Source organism: Heterodontus francisci, chromosome 1 (assembly GCF_036365525.1).
Source record: "Heterodontus francisci isolate sHetFra1 chromosome 1, sHetFra1.hap1, whole genome shotgun sequence".
Taxonomy (NCBI): Eukaryota; Metazoa; Chordata; class Chondrichthyes; order Heterodontiformes; family Heterodontidae; genus Heterodontus; species Heterodontus francisci.
The window spans coordinates 18,414,130-18,428,264 of NC_090371.1; the positions used below are offsets into that span (position 1 = coordinate 18,414,130).

The 14,135-nt window shown below is 45.1% G+C and overlaps 1 protein-coding gene across 1 annotated transcript in view; it reads right to left on the reverse strand.

Moving 5' to 3' along the window:
• Nucleotides 1-14,135, reverse strand: part of npm1b (nucleophosmin 1b) — a 150,217-nt gene that overhangs the window by 123,355 nt on the left and 12,727 nt on the right. Inside the window, exon 2 of the mRNA XM_068028697.1 lies at nt 2,322-2,404. Within this exon, the coding sequence (XP_067884798.1) occupies nt 2,322-2,404 (83 nt within the window). The remainder of the gene's footprint in view (nt 1-2,321; nt 2,405-14,135) is intronic.

A 14,135-nucleotide genomic window follows, 5' to 3' on the forward strand; every position in this document is an offset into this window, starting at 1 on the left:
ACGGAACCAAGCTAACCTTAGTCCAAGCTGACAGCCCCTAGAAGTGTTGGTCAATGCCACGAGTAGCTAATTGCAATTCTGATTTTTAAAAATGAAACAGCCCTTGAGCACATGATCTTAATACACAAATTTGTATGGCCTATCCATGTGTAATTTAACCTTTTACATACTTGTTGGTAAAATGTTAAAGCAAAAAGCAGAGCACGCAAGTGTTTTTCGATTGTGTGTACTTTACTTCCTTGGCTACTGGTTCATAGTTACCTGCTAAAATGGTGTCTTAACACAACTGGACTTTTGCACCATGGAAACACTTGAAACTTTATATAAAAGGGGTGAGCTGGCATGGTCAGCTTGATTAACAGGAATAAACTGCTCCAGGCCAGAAGAAAGCAATCTAACCAGTAACAAGCCGCAACAGGACAGGTCATGGCAAAAGGCAAACAGTATCCCACCGTGTTCTGGATGGAGAACAGGGGGGCAGGGGCAGATCTGGCACATCTCATTGTGACTTGCACAATGTCCTCCAGCACCACAAATTTAAAATTCTGTTTTCAAATTCTTCCAAGGCTTCCTCCCCCTTCTTATTTCTAACTTCCTCCAGCCCTATAACCGTCAAAGAACTCTACAATCCTTTAACTCTGGGTTCTTGTGCATCCCCCACTTCCTTCGCCCCATCTTTGCCAGCCATGTCTTCAGCAGTCTAGGCCCTAACCCCCTCCTCTTTAAAACTTACCTCAGACCAAGCTTTTGTCACCTATTCGAATATCTTCTTCTTTGGCTTGGTATTAATTTTTTTCCTCAAAACTAAGTGCCTTGAATCATTTTCCTATGTTAAAGGCACTACTGAAATGCAAATTGCCATAAAATTTGATTTGACAAATAAAATATGTAGTGAGCTTGTGGGAAACTGCAGAAGTGCCAAACAAACTCCACAAGGTGAATGAGAGCAGCATTTTACTTTCTATAATGGTGTTTACATCATCTTTGAAGTGCAAGATACTGCAATCTATTTCCCTCCATTTATCTAAAATGCTGTCCCACAACATCTTTTAAATCATATAAAATTAAAGAGTGTGCTGCAAATTTAAGGTCTCAGAATGGGAAATGGCGAGTCAGAGAATCAATAGCAGTTAATGTCTAGGTAGAAGAATGGCACAAACAGCCTCTGGCTAAAATGTGAAAAGATTAACAACTGCTAAATAAAAAGAGGCTTGAAGTCTCTAATTAAGTTGTTTAAATAGTTCTTGCGTAATATTCCTGGTGAAAGACAAGATGAAATAAGAGCGGTGGCAGAATAAACTTGGCGGCCCACAGAGCAGGGGGCAACAGAGTGCAGCCTTGGCAAAGAAAGCGAGTACAATTACAAGATCAGTCTCAGCAGCTTTTATCTGGGTACAAAATAGCATGCATCTGAGGTTCAAGTCCTGTGACTGGCCAGTGCCAGATTCAAATTTCATTCAATTGATCACTTTCCTAAACGTTTTATCAGTTTCCTGCGGTAGTGAAACCGGCAGCGTTGAAATATATCCAACAAGAGAGAATCTAACCATCTCCTCATGACATTCAATGGCATTACCATCGCTGAATCCCCCATTATCAACATCCTGGGGGTTACCATTGACCAGAAACTGAACTGGAGTAGCCATATAAATACCGTGGCTACAAGAGCAGGTCAGAGGCTAGGAATCCTGCGCCGAGTAACTCACCTCCTGACTCCCCAAAGCCTGTCCACCATCTACAAGGCACAAGGCAGGAGTGAGATGGAATACTCTCCACTTGCTTGGATGGGTGCAGCTCCAACAATACTCAAGAAGCTCAACATCATCAGGACAAAGCAGCCCACTTGATTCACTCCCTCCACCACCAATGTACAGTGGCAGCAGTGTGTACCATCTACAAGATGCATTGCAGCAACGCACCAAGGCTCCTTAGACAGCACCTCCCAAACCCACGATCTCTACTACCTAGAAGCACAAGGGCAGCAAATGGTTGGGAATTCCACCACCTGTAAGTTCCCCTCCAAGCCACACGCCATCCTGACTTGCAACTACATCGCCATTCCTTCACTGCCGCTGGGTCAAAACCCTGGAACTCCCCCACATTGACTGCAGCGGTTCAAGAAGGCAGCTCACCAACACGTTCTCTAGGGCAATTAGGGATGGGTAATAATTGCTGGCCTAGCCAGCGATGCCCACATCCCATGAATGAATAAAAAATCTGTTGGTGTAGCAAGGTTTTAAGAGTACCCGTCACCGACTTTGTACAGGGTCAGAGAAAATACAAGCACATTTTACAACATACATACAGTTCAGGACACTCACTGTCCTCAGAATGAGTTGGTGTGCCGTCCGATCATCTTGAACCTGGAACTTGTATTCCTTCTTTCCTTCCTCCAGCACACATCCTAAACAATCAAAATTAGAAAAGATAAATTTAACAACTCATTTCCAGTGTACATTCAAAATGCTTTTGACGATAGCAAAATTTTGCAAATGGGTTTAAAAGCAAATGGACATGTTAAGGGCGGCACAGTGGCGCAGTGGTTAGCACCGCAGCATCACAGCTCCAGGGACCCGGGTTCGATTCCGGGTACTGCCTGTGTGGAGTTTGCAAGTTCTCCCTGTGTCTGCGTGGGTTTTCTCCGGGTGCTCCGGTTTCCTCCCACCAGCCAAAAAGACTTGCAGGTTGATAGGTAAATTGGCCATTATAAATTGTCACTAGTATAGGTAGGTGGTAGGGAAATATAGGGACAGGTGGGGATGTTTGGTAGGAATATGGGATTAGTATAGGATTAGTATAAATGGGTGGTTGATGTTCGGCACAGACTCGGTGGGCCGAAGGGCCTGTTTCAGTGCTGTATCTCTATACATTTATGCAAATGAGTTTGGGAAAAGAATTGCATTTATATAGTGCCTTTCACAACCTCAGTCAATCAAGTATTTTTAAAGTGCAGTCACTGAGGTAAGGTAGGAAACATGGCAGCCTATTTCACATCAGCAATGTCATGATAATCAGATGATCCGTTTTAGAGATGTTGTGTGAGAGGTAGATGTTGACTGGTCACTGGGAAGAACTCCCCTGCTCTTCAAAAGTAATACCATGGAATCTTTTACATCCACCCGAGAGAATGGACAGAATCTCAGTTTTGCATCTCATCTGAAAGGTGGCACCTCCAACAGTGCGGCATGCCCACACTGAGCCACTGCTGACAGGGTGGAAATGAAAGAATATGTTAGCTCTCGGGCCAATTAGATAATTGCTGTAGACAACTTAAAATGAAGTTTTTTTCCCCCCCTCTGTTTCAAAGAACAAAGAACAGTACACCACAGGAACAAGCCATTCGGCCCTCCAAGCCTGCGCCGATCTTGATGCCTGCCTAAACTAAAACCTTCTGCACTTCCGGGGGACCGTATCCCTCTATTCCCATCCTATTCATGTATTTGTCAAGATGCCTCTTAAAGGTCGCTATCGTACCTGCTTCCACCACCTCCCCCGGCAGCAAGTTCCAGACACTCACCACCCTCTGTGTAAAGAACTTGCCTCGCACATCCCCTCTCAACTTTGCCCCTCTCACCTTAAACCTATGTCCCCTAGTAACTGACTCTTCCACCCTGGGAAAAAGCTTTCAGCGTCCACCCTATTAAGTCTCCTCAGGATCTTATATGTTTCAATAAAATCACCTCTTATTCTTCGAAACTCCAATGGATACAGGTCCAGCCTGTCCAACCTTCCCTCATAAGATAACCCCTTCTTCCCAGAAATCAGTCGAATGAACCTTCTCGGAACTGCTTCTAATGCAATTTATCCTTTCTTGAGTAAGGAGACCAAAATTGTACGCAGTACTCCAGATATGGTAGCAAAACTTCCCTAACTTTATATTCCATTCCCCTTGCAATAAATGACAACATTCCGTTTGCTTTCCTAATCAGTTGCTGTACCTGCAACTAACTTTTTGGCGAGTCATGTACCGGGACATCCAGATCCCTCTGCACCACAGAGTTCTGCAATCTCTCTCCATTTAAATAATATCCTGCTTTTATATTCTTCCTGAAAAATTGGACCAGTTCACATTTGCACATATGGTACTCCATCAAATCACACGCAGCTTCCACAGTGCGGACTGCGACACCGACCACTCCCTGGTGTGCAGCAAGGTTAGCCTCAAACCAAAGAAGCTGCATCACTCCAAGCAGAAGGGCCGCCCGCGCATCAACACTAGCAGAATTTCTCATCCACAGCCGTTACGCAAGTTGCTAATTTCACTCGAAAAAGCCCTTCAAAACACTCCCACAGGGGATGCAGAGACCAAGTGGGCCCACATCAGAGACGCCATCTATGACTCAGCAATGACCACTTATAGCAAATGTGTGAAGCAGAATGCAGACTGGTTTCAATCTCATAATGAAGAGCTGGAGCCGGTCATCGCCGCTAAGCGCATTGCACTGAACTACAAGAAATCTCCCAGCGAGTTAACATCCGTAGCACTTAAAGCAGCCAGAAGCACTGCACAAAGAACAGCCAGGCGCTGTGCAAATGACTACTGGCAACACCTATGCAGTCATATTCAGCTGGCCTCTGACACCGGAAACATCAGAGGAATGTATGATGGCATTAAGAGGGCTTTTGGGCCAACCATAAAGAAGATCGCCTCCCCCTCAAATCTAAATCAGGGGACACGATCACTGACCAACGCAAGCAAATGGACCGTTGGGTGGAGCACTACCTAGAACTGTACTCCAGGGAAAATGTTGTCACTGAGACCGCCCTCAATGCAGCCCAGTCTCTGCCAGTCATGGATGAGTTGGACGTACAGCCAACAAAATCGGAACTCAGTGATGCCATTGATTCTCTAGCCAGCGGAAAAGCCCCTGGGAAGGACGGCATTACCCCTGAAATAATCAAGAGTGCCAAGCCTGCTATACTTTCAGCACTGTACGAACTGCTTTGCCTATGCTAGGATGAGGGAGCAGTACCACAGGTCCTGCGCGATGCCAATATCATTACCCTCGAAAAGAACAAGGGTGACCGCGGTGACTGCAACAACTACCGTGGAATCTCCCTGCTCAGCATAGTGGGGAAAGTCTTCGCTCGAGTCGCTTTAAACAGGCTCCAGAAGCTGGCTGAGCGTGTCTACCCTGAGAAATGCCGTGAACAACAGATGCCCCTCTACGTTGCTTTCATTAATCTCACCAAAGCCTTTGACCTTGTCAGCAGACGTGGTCTCCTCAGACTACTAGAAAAGATCGAATGTCCACCAAAGCTACTAAGTATCATCACCTCATTCCATGACATGAAAGGCACAATTCAGCATAGCGGTGCCTCATCAGACCCCTTTCCTGTCCTGAGTGGCGCTAGCTATGAAGAGAGGTTGAGTAGATTAGGATTACTTTCATTAGAAAGACGGAGGTTGAGGGGGGACCTGATTGAGGTGTACAAAATCATGAGAGGTATAGACATGGTTGATAGCAAGAAGCTTTTTCCCCCAGAGTGGGGGATTCAATTACAAGGGGACAAGAGTTCAAACTGAGAGGGGAAAAGTTTAGGGGGGATATGCGTGGAAAGTTCTTTACGCAGAGGGTGGTGGGTGCCTGGAACGCGTTGCCAGCGGAGGTGGTAGACGCGAGCACGATAGCGTCTTTTAAGATGTATCTAGACAGATACATGAATGGGCAGGAAGCAAAGAGATACAGACCCTTAGAAAATAGGCGACATGTTTAGATAGAGGATCTGAATCGGCGCAGGCTTGGAGGACCGAAGGGCCTGTTCCTGTGCTGTAATTTTCTTTGTTGTTTGTTCTTTGAAACAGGACTGTGTTCTCGCACCTACACTGTTTGGGATCTTCTTCGCCCTGCTGCTCTCACATGCGTTCAAGACTTCAGAAGAAGGAATTTACCTCCACACAAGATCAGGTGGCAGGTTGTTCAACCTTGCCCGTCTAAGAGCAAAGACCAAAGTACAAAAGTCCTCATCAGGGAACTCCTCTTTGCTGACGATGCTGCATTAACATCCCACACAGAAGAGAGTGTCTGCAGAGACTCATGAACAGGCTTGCGGCTGCCTGCACCGAATTTGGCCTAACCATCAGCCTCAAGAAAACAAACATCCTGGGACAGGAAGTCACAAATGCCCCATCCATAAATATCAGCGACCACGCTCTGGAAGTGGTTCAAGAGTTCACCTACCTAAGCTCAACTATCACCAGTAACCTGTGTCTTGATGCAGAAATCAACAAGCGCATGGGAAAGGCTTCCACTGCTATGTCCAGACTGGCCAAGAGAGTGTGGGAAAATGGCGCACTGACACGGAACACAAAAGTCCAAGTGTATTAAGCCCATGTCCTCAGTACCTTGCTCTACGGCAGCGAGGCCTGGACAACGTATGTCAGCCAAGAGAGACGTCTCAATTCATTCCATCTTCGCTGCCTCCGGAGGATCCTTGGCATCAGGTGGCAGAACCGTATCTCCAACACAGAAGTCCTTGAGGCGGCAAACATCCCCAGCATATACACCCTACTAAGCCAGCGGCGCCGTAGATGGCTTGGCCATGTGAGCCGCATAGAAGATGGCAGGATCCCCAAGGACACATTGTACAGCAAGCTCGTCACAGGTACCAGACCCACCGGCCGTCCACGTCTCCACTTTAAAGACTTCGGCAAACGCGACATGAAGTCCTGTAACATTGATCACAAGTCGGAGGAGTCAGTTGCCAGCGATCGCTGGAGCTGGCGGGCAGCCATAAAGGCGGGCTAAAGCGTGGCGAGTCGAAGAGACTTAGCAGTTGTCAGGAAAAAAAGTCAGAAGTGCAAGGAGAGAGCCAACTGTGTAACAGCCCCATCAACCAATTTTATCTGCAGCACCTGCTGCATCTATTCAATTATTTATTTTAAAAAGGTTCAATGTGTAAACATTACCATGTTTACAAGTCTCCAAGCCAAATTATTAAGAAATTCATAGGTAGAATTTCTATTTGCCCAACTGAGTGCTCACCATCTCCATATAGTGACACACCCAATCCTAGAATCATTCAGCACAGGAGGCAGCTATTTGGCCTAACATTTCTGTGCTGGCACTATGAAATAGCTAACCAATTAAGCCCAGTGCCCCTGTCCTTTTCCTATCGTCCTTCAAATTTTTTTCTCAGTATTTAAATGTCATACAGAAGCAAAATACTGCAAGTTCTGGAAATCTGACATAAAAACAGAAAATGCTAGAAATATTCAGCAGATCCAGCAGCACCTGTGGAGTAAGAAACAGAGTTGATGTTGCAGGTTGATGATCTCTCATCAGAACTGGGAAAAGTTAGAGATCTATCAGGTTTTAAGCAAGTGAAAGGGCTGGCGGGGGGGAGGGGGGGGGGCGTGGAGAGTGGGAAAAGAACAAAAGGCAAGGTCTGTGATAGGGTGGAGGGCAAGAGAAATTAAATGACAAAAGGGTTGATAATGCAGAGCCAAAGGGAATCAAAGGGACAAAAATAAACAAAATGAGCCTAGAGGAGGTGTGAATGACAGAATCATTAGCAGCTGCCATCTAAAAGCAACAAAAAAAAACGAGGACAAACGTGAGAAAAACCAAAACCAGCAAATAAAGAAAACAAAATGGGGCAGAGGCCAATTTAAAATTATTCAGCTCAATGTTGAGTCCAGAAGGCTGTAAAATGCCTAGTCAAAAGATGAGGTCTGTTCCTTGAGCTTACATTGAGCTTTACTGGAATACTGCAGGAGGCAGAGGACAGAATGGTCAAAATGAGAGAAAGGTGGAGGATTAAAATGACAGGTGACTGGAAGCTCAGGATCACACTCACAAACCAAACGGAGGTGTTCTGCAAAACGGACACCCAATCTGCATTTGGTCTCCCCAATGTAGAGGAGACTGCATTGTGAGCAGCAAATAAGAACATAAGAATTAGGAGCAGGAGTAGGCAATTCAGCCCCTCGAGCCTGCTCCGCCATTCAATATGATCATGGCTGATCTCATTTCGGCCTCAACTCCACTTTCCTGCCCATTCTCCAAAACCCTTCAACCCATTACTAATTAAAAATCTGTCTATCTCCTCCTTAAATTTACTCAATATCCCGGCATCCACCACACTCTGGGGTAGTGAATTCCACAGACTCACGACCCTTTGAGAGAAGTAATTTCTCCTCATCTCTGTTTTAAATCAGCTACCCCTTCTCCTAAAAGTACGACCTCTTGTTCTAGATTGCCCCACCAGAAGAAACATCCTCTCTACGTCTACTTTGTCAATCCCCTTAATCACCTTATATACTTCAATTCTTCTCATTCTTCTAAACTCTAGAGAGTAAAGGCCTAAACTGCTCAATCTCTCTTCATAAGACAAACCCCTCATCTCTGGAATCAATCTAGTGAACCTTCTCTGAACTGCCTCCAGTGAAATTACATCCCTCATATACAGTATACTAAATTTAAAGAAGTACAAGCAAAGCACTTTCATCTGGAAGGAGTGTCTGGGGCCTAGGATGGTGAGCAGGGTGGGAAGTAAAAGGGCACATCCTGCATCTCCTGTGCTTGCAAGGAAAGATGCTGTTCAAAAAGGGGGTGTGACTGAGAAGTGGTCCAGGGCGTTGCGGAGGGAACAGACCCTTCCGAATGCTAAAAGGGGAGGGTAGGAGATGATGCGTTTTGTGCTGGTATCATGTTGGAAGTGGCAAAAAACAATCCATTGAATACAGAGGCTGGTAGAGTGGAAGGGAAGGACAACGGGAACTCTATCCTAGTTCTAGGAGGGAAAGGAAGGGTTGAGAGCAAAACTATATGAAATGGAACTAACAGTCCAGCATCCTATCAACCACAATGAGGGGCAATCCTTAGTTGAGGAAAAAAAGGACATATCAGAAGCGCTATTCTGGAAGGTTGCATCGTCAGAACAGATGTGAGGAAGATGGAGAAACTGGGAGAATGGTATAGAGTTCTCACAGGAAGCGGAGTGATAGATAGTGCAGTCATGGTAGCTGTGGGTGTCATTGGGCTTATAGGAAATATTGATTTGATAGCCTATCCCCAGAAATGAAGACAGTAAAGTCAAGGAAGTGAAGGGAAAAGTCAGAGATGGACCATGTGAAGACAAAAGAAGCATGGAAATTAGAAGCAACGTAGACAAAATGTTCCAGTTCTGAGTGAAAGCAGGAAATGGCACCATGATTCATAAATGTACTGGAAAAAGTGAGGGAAGGTCCCCTGCACCCCTCCTCCCCAAGTAGGACTGGAACAAGGAATATTCCACATATTTCACAAAAAGACAGCTATAGCTAGGATTCACCTTTTATTTGAAAGATGTGAGTGGAGCTAAAGGAGTTCAATGACAGAACGAGTTCAGAGAGCTTCAGTACAGGTTGACACTACCAAAATGTTTGAAGGAGACTGCTGTAGTTCACAAGTTAAAACCATGCAGCCTACCAGCACAAAGCATTATTAAGCCACTGCATGTTTAATGAGGTTCAACCTCTTCATGAATGCATTGGCTTTCAGTGCTGTCTGGAACTAAATTTCTGGCCTACCCCCTCAGTTCTACAAGAACCCAAGATGGCTAGGTAACCATCAAGTGTTCCCCAAAATACTCCAGACCGATTGGCTCAGGTATCACATTACAGAGTCTTAAAGGTTGACTTCGTTTCAAACATCCATCATCAGGTGACTCACCTTGAACACAAGTCAACCCCACTCATCTTGTTGCCCTCTCCTTCTCTCCAATCTAACTCCACAAAGGTCACAAGCTGGCCATTAAACAAAGGTCAAACACATGTGATCTGGATCAATAGACAGAAGGTACTAGAACTTCAAGAATAGCAGAGAGAGCACAACTCAACTTATTGCACTGCTACCCACCATCCTGACAGAACATACCACTTCTGAACCTCAACAACTTTAAATGAGTCACATCAGTCAGCACTGGAGTTTCAACAGTATATCTGACCCGAACACTCCTCAGCATGGTGGATGGGCAAGCAAACTTAAATGTTCCAGATGACCTGGCTTAACTGTCACCAACTCGTCAATCCAAGTCCTTATGTTAAACAAGTTTAACAAGGTCATGGATCCACTATTCCAATGCTTTCCTGGATAGCCTCCCATCTTCCACACTCCTTAAACATGAGCTCATCCAGAACTCTGCACCTCTGTCCTAACTTGCACCAAATCCCACTCACCCAGCAGCCCTATAATAACTGATCTACATTAGTTCTTAGTGTAACAAAAGTTCAAATTTAAACCATACCATCTTATCGTTCAAACTCATCCAAATCTTCACCCCTCGCTCTCTCCAATTTCCTCCAGCTCTACAACAAAAGCTCAGTTTGGGTTCCACCAGGGCCACTCAGCTCCTGACCTCCTCACAGCCTTGGTTCAAACATGGACAAAAGAGCTGAATTCAAGAGGTGAGGTGAGTGTGACTGCCCTTGACATCAAGGCAGCATCTGACAGAGTATGGCATCAAGGAGCTCTAGCAAAACTGAAGTCAATGAGAATCAGGGGGACAACTCTCCACTGGTTGGAGTCATGCCTAGCACAAAGGAAGATGGCTGTGATTGTTGGAGGTCAATCATCTCAGCTCCAGAACATCACTGCAGGAGTTCCTCGGGGTAATGTCCTAGGCCCAACCATCTTCAGCAGCTTCATCTCCTTCCATCATAAGGTCAGAAGTGGGGATGTTCGCTGATGACTGCACAATGCTCAGCACCATTTGTAACTGCTCAGATACTGACGCAGTCAGTGTAGAAATGCAGAAAGACTTGGACAATATCCAGGCTTGGGCCGATAAGTAGCAAGTAACATTCATGCCACACAAGTGCCAGGCAATGACCATCTCCAACAAGAGAGAATCTAACCATCTCCCCTTGATATGCAATGGCATTACCATTGCTGAATCCCCCACCATCAACATCCTAGGGGTTACCAGTGACCAGAAACTGAATTGGAGTAGCCATATAAATACCGTGGCTACAAGAGCAGGTCAGAGGCTGGGAATCCTGAGGCGAGTAACTCACCTCCTAACTCCCCAAAGCCTGTCCACCATCTACAAGGCACAAGTCAGGAGTGTGATGGAATACTCTCCACTTGCCTGGATGGGTGCAGCTCCAACAACACTCAAGAAGCTCAACACCATCCAGGACCAAATATCCTGCTTTAGTGGCACCCAATCCACAAACATTCACTCCCTCCACCACCGACGCACAGTGGCAGCAGTGTGTACCATCTACAAGATGCACTGCAGCAACGCACCAAGGCTCCTTCGACAGCACTTTCCAAACCCGCGACCTCTACCAACTAGAAGGACAAGGGCAGCAAGTGCATGGGAACCTGCAAGTTCCCCTCCAAGTCACACATCATTGAGACTTGGAACTATAATCACCGTCTCTGGCTCCAAATCCTGGAACACTCTTCCTAACAGCACTGTGGGTGCACCTATCTCACATGGACTGCAGCGGTTCAAGAAGGCAGCTCACCACCACCTTCTCAAGAGCAATTAGGGATGGGCAATAAATGCTGGCCTAGCCAGCGACACCCACATCCCATGAATGAATAAAAAAAACCCTCCAAGAACTCTGCATTCTTCCAATCCTAGTCTCTTTCATAACTTCTTGCCCAATTATTATCATCAAGCAGCACTTACTCATCAATAACTTTCTCACTGATCAGGTTTGGATTCTGCCAGGACCACTTGGTTCCAGACTTCATTAAAGCCTCAGTCCAAACATGAAAAAAAGAGCTGAAAAAAGAGTAACTGCCCCTGACATTAAGGTAGCATTTAACCGAGTATGCCATCAAGGAGCCCTAGAAAAATTGTAGTCAATGGATTCGGGGAAAACTCTCTACTGGTTGGAGTCATACCTAACACAAAGGAAGATGGTTGCAGATGTTGGAGGCCAATCTCAGTTCCAGGACATCACTGCAGGTGTTCTTCAGGGCGGTATCCTCAGCCCAACCACCTTCAACTGCTTCATCAATAGCATTTCCTCCATCATCAGGTCAAAAGTGGGGATAGTCGGTGATGATTGCAGAGTGCTCAGTTCCATTCGTAACTCCACAAATACTGAAGCAGTCCTTACCCACATGCAGCAAGACCTGGACAACATTCGGGCTTGGGTTGAATAGTGGCAAGTAACATTCGCCCCACACAAGTGTCAGGCAATTACCATCTCCAAGAAGAATCTAAGCCCCTCCCCTTGAAGTTCAATGGCATTACCATTGGCAAATTTCCAACCATCAACATTCTGGGGAGGGGTGGGGGCCACCATTGACCAGAAACATTAATTGGACCAGCCACATATTATGGCTCCCATGGTGGGTTAGAGTCTGGATACTCTGTGGCAAGTCATCCACCTCCTGCCTCCCCAAAGCCTTTCCATCGTCTATAAGGCACAAGTCCAAAGTGTGATGGAATACTCCGAATACTCAAGAAGCTTAACACCATCCAGAACAAAGCAACCCACATGGCCAGCGTCCCATCCATCACCTTAAACATTAACCCCCTCCACCAATGGAGCACCACAGCTACAGTGTGTACCATTTAAAAGATGCACTGCAACAGATATTAAATTAATTAAAATATTCTAACAAGATGTATAGAACAATTCAGTTGAATTCCTGTTTAGTGGAATATTCTGAATATAGCTACAGTTATGATTGAGGCAGGAGGAGTGCACTATTTTTCTAGTTCCACTTCTTCACAGGTCACAACATATATTAAATTTACCAATGCAGTCAATTACAGACTCTTCTTTTAACCCCAAAATAAAATACCGACCAGGTTTCTTTAACAAACAACAAAATTATCAGTTTAATATATAGCAAGTCTTAACCAGTAAGGGAGCAAAGCATTAACACACAGATTGAAATATGAAAGTTCCCTTTTTACCTTAGCCCCTCACATACACCGGTTAACTGAAAAAAGAGAATTTCTTTTCAGAGCTCCATTACAAAATAAAAAACAGGTAAAAAATACTTTGGCCAAATACTTGCTAATTCTTGAAGAAAAAAAAAAGATATGGAAAGATGTCAGAAGTCCTTTTTTCCAGTTTGGCGTCTAATATATGTGCAGACGGCTGTCACTGGGATCTTCCGAGAACAGCTCTTTTCAGGCGACGCTGAAGATCAGTTTGGGCTGGCTTTCCAGGAGAAATGCAACGATAGGGGTTTCAGTCTGTTTTTTATACTTGCTTCTCAGGGCTTCTTAAAGAGGTGGAAAAATTGGCAAGCTTTTTCAAAGAGCTGGAATAGGCCGAGTTGGGATTTGTCCTTGGCAGGTTGATTCTTGAATTCCTTTTCAAATCTTTGTCCATACCCCAACTGTCTGTCCATGGAGGAATAGATGTGCAGAGTATTTCTTAAACGGTAAGAGATTAGAAAGTGCAGATGTACAAAGGGATCTGGGTGTCCTTGTCAATAAGTCACTGAAAGCTAGCATGCAGGTGCAACAAGCAATTAAGGCGGCTAATGGTATGTCAGCCTTTATCTCAAGAGGGTTTGAGTACAGGAGTAGTGAACTCTTGCTTCAATTGCTTAAAACATTGGTTAGACCACACTTGGAATACTGTGTGCAGTTTTGGTCCCCTTACCTTAGGAAAGATATTATTGCCATAGAGGGAGTGCAACAAAAATTCACCAGACTTGTTCTAGGGATGGCAGGACTGTCCTATGAAGAGAGTTGGGGAAACTGGGCTTGTATTCTCTAGAGTTTCAAAGAATGAGAGGTGATCTCATTGAAACCTACAAAATACCTAAAGGAATAGACAGGGTAGATGCTGCTAAGATGTTTCTCCTGGTCTGGGAGTCGAGAACCAGGGGAAACAATTTCAAAATAAGGGGGAAGCGACTTAGGACAGAGATAAGGAGAAATTTATTTATTCAGAGGATGGTGAATGTTTGGAATTCTCTACCCCAAAGGGCCGTGGAAGCTCAGTCATCGAGTATGTTTAAAGTAGAGATTGACAGATTTCTAAATACCAATGACATAAAAGGATATGGAGATAGTGTGTGAAAAAGGCATTGAAGGGGACGATCAGCCATGATTGTTTTGAATGGCGGAGCAGGCTCGATGGGCTGAATGGCCTACTCCTGCTCCTATATTTGTAACTCACTAAGGCTTCATCAATAGCACCTTCTAAGCCTATGGCCTTTACC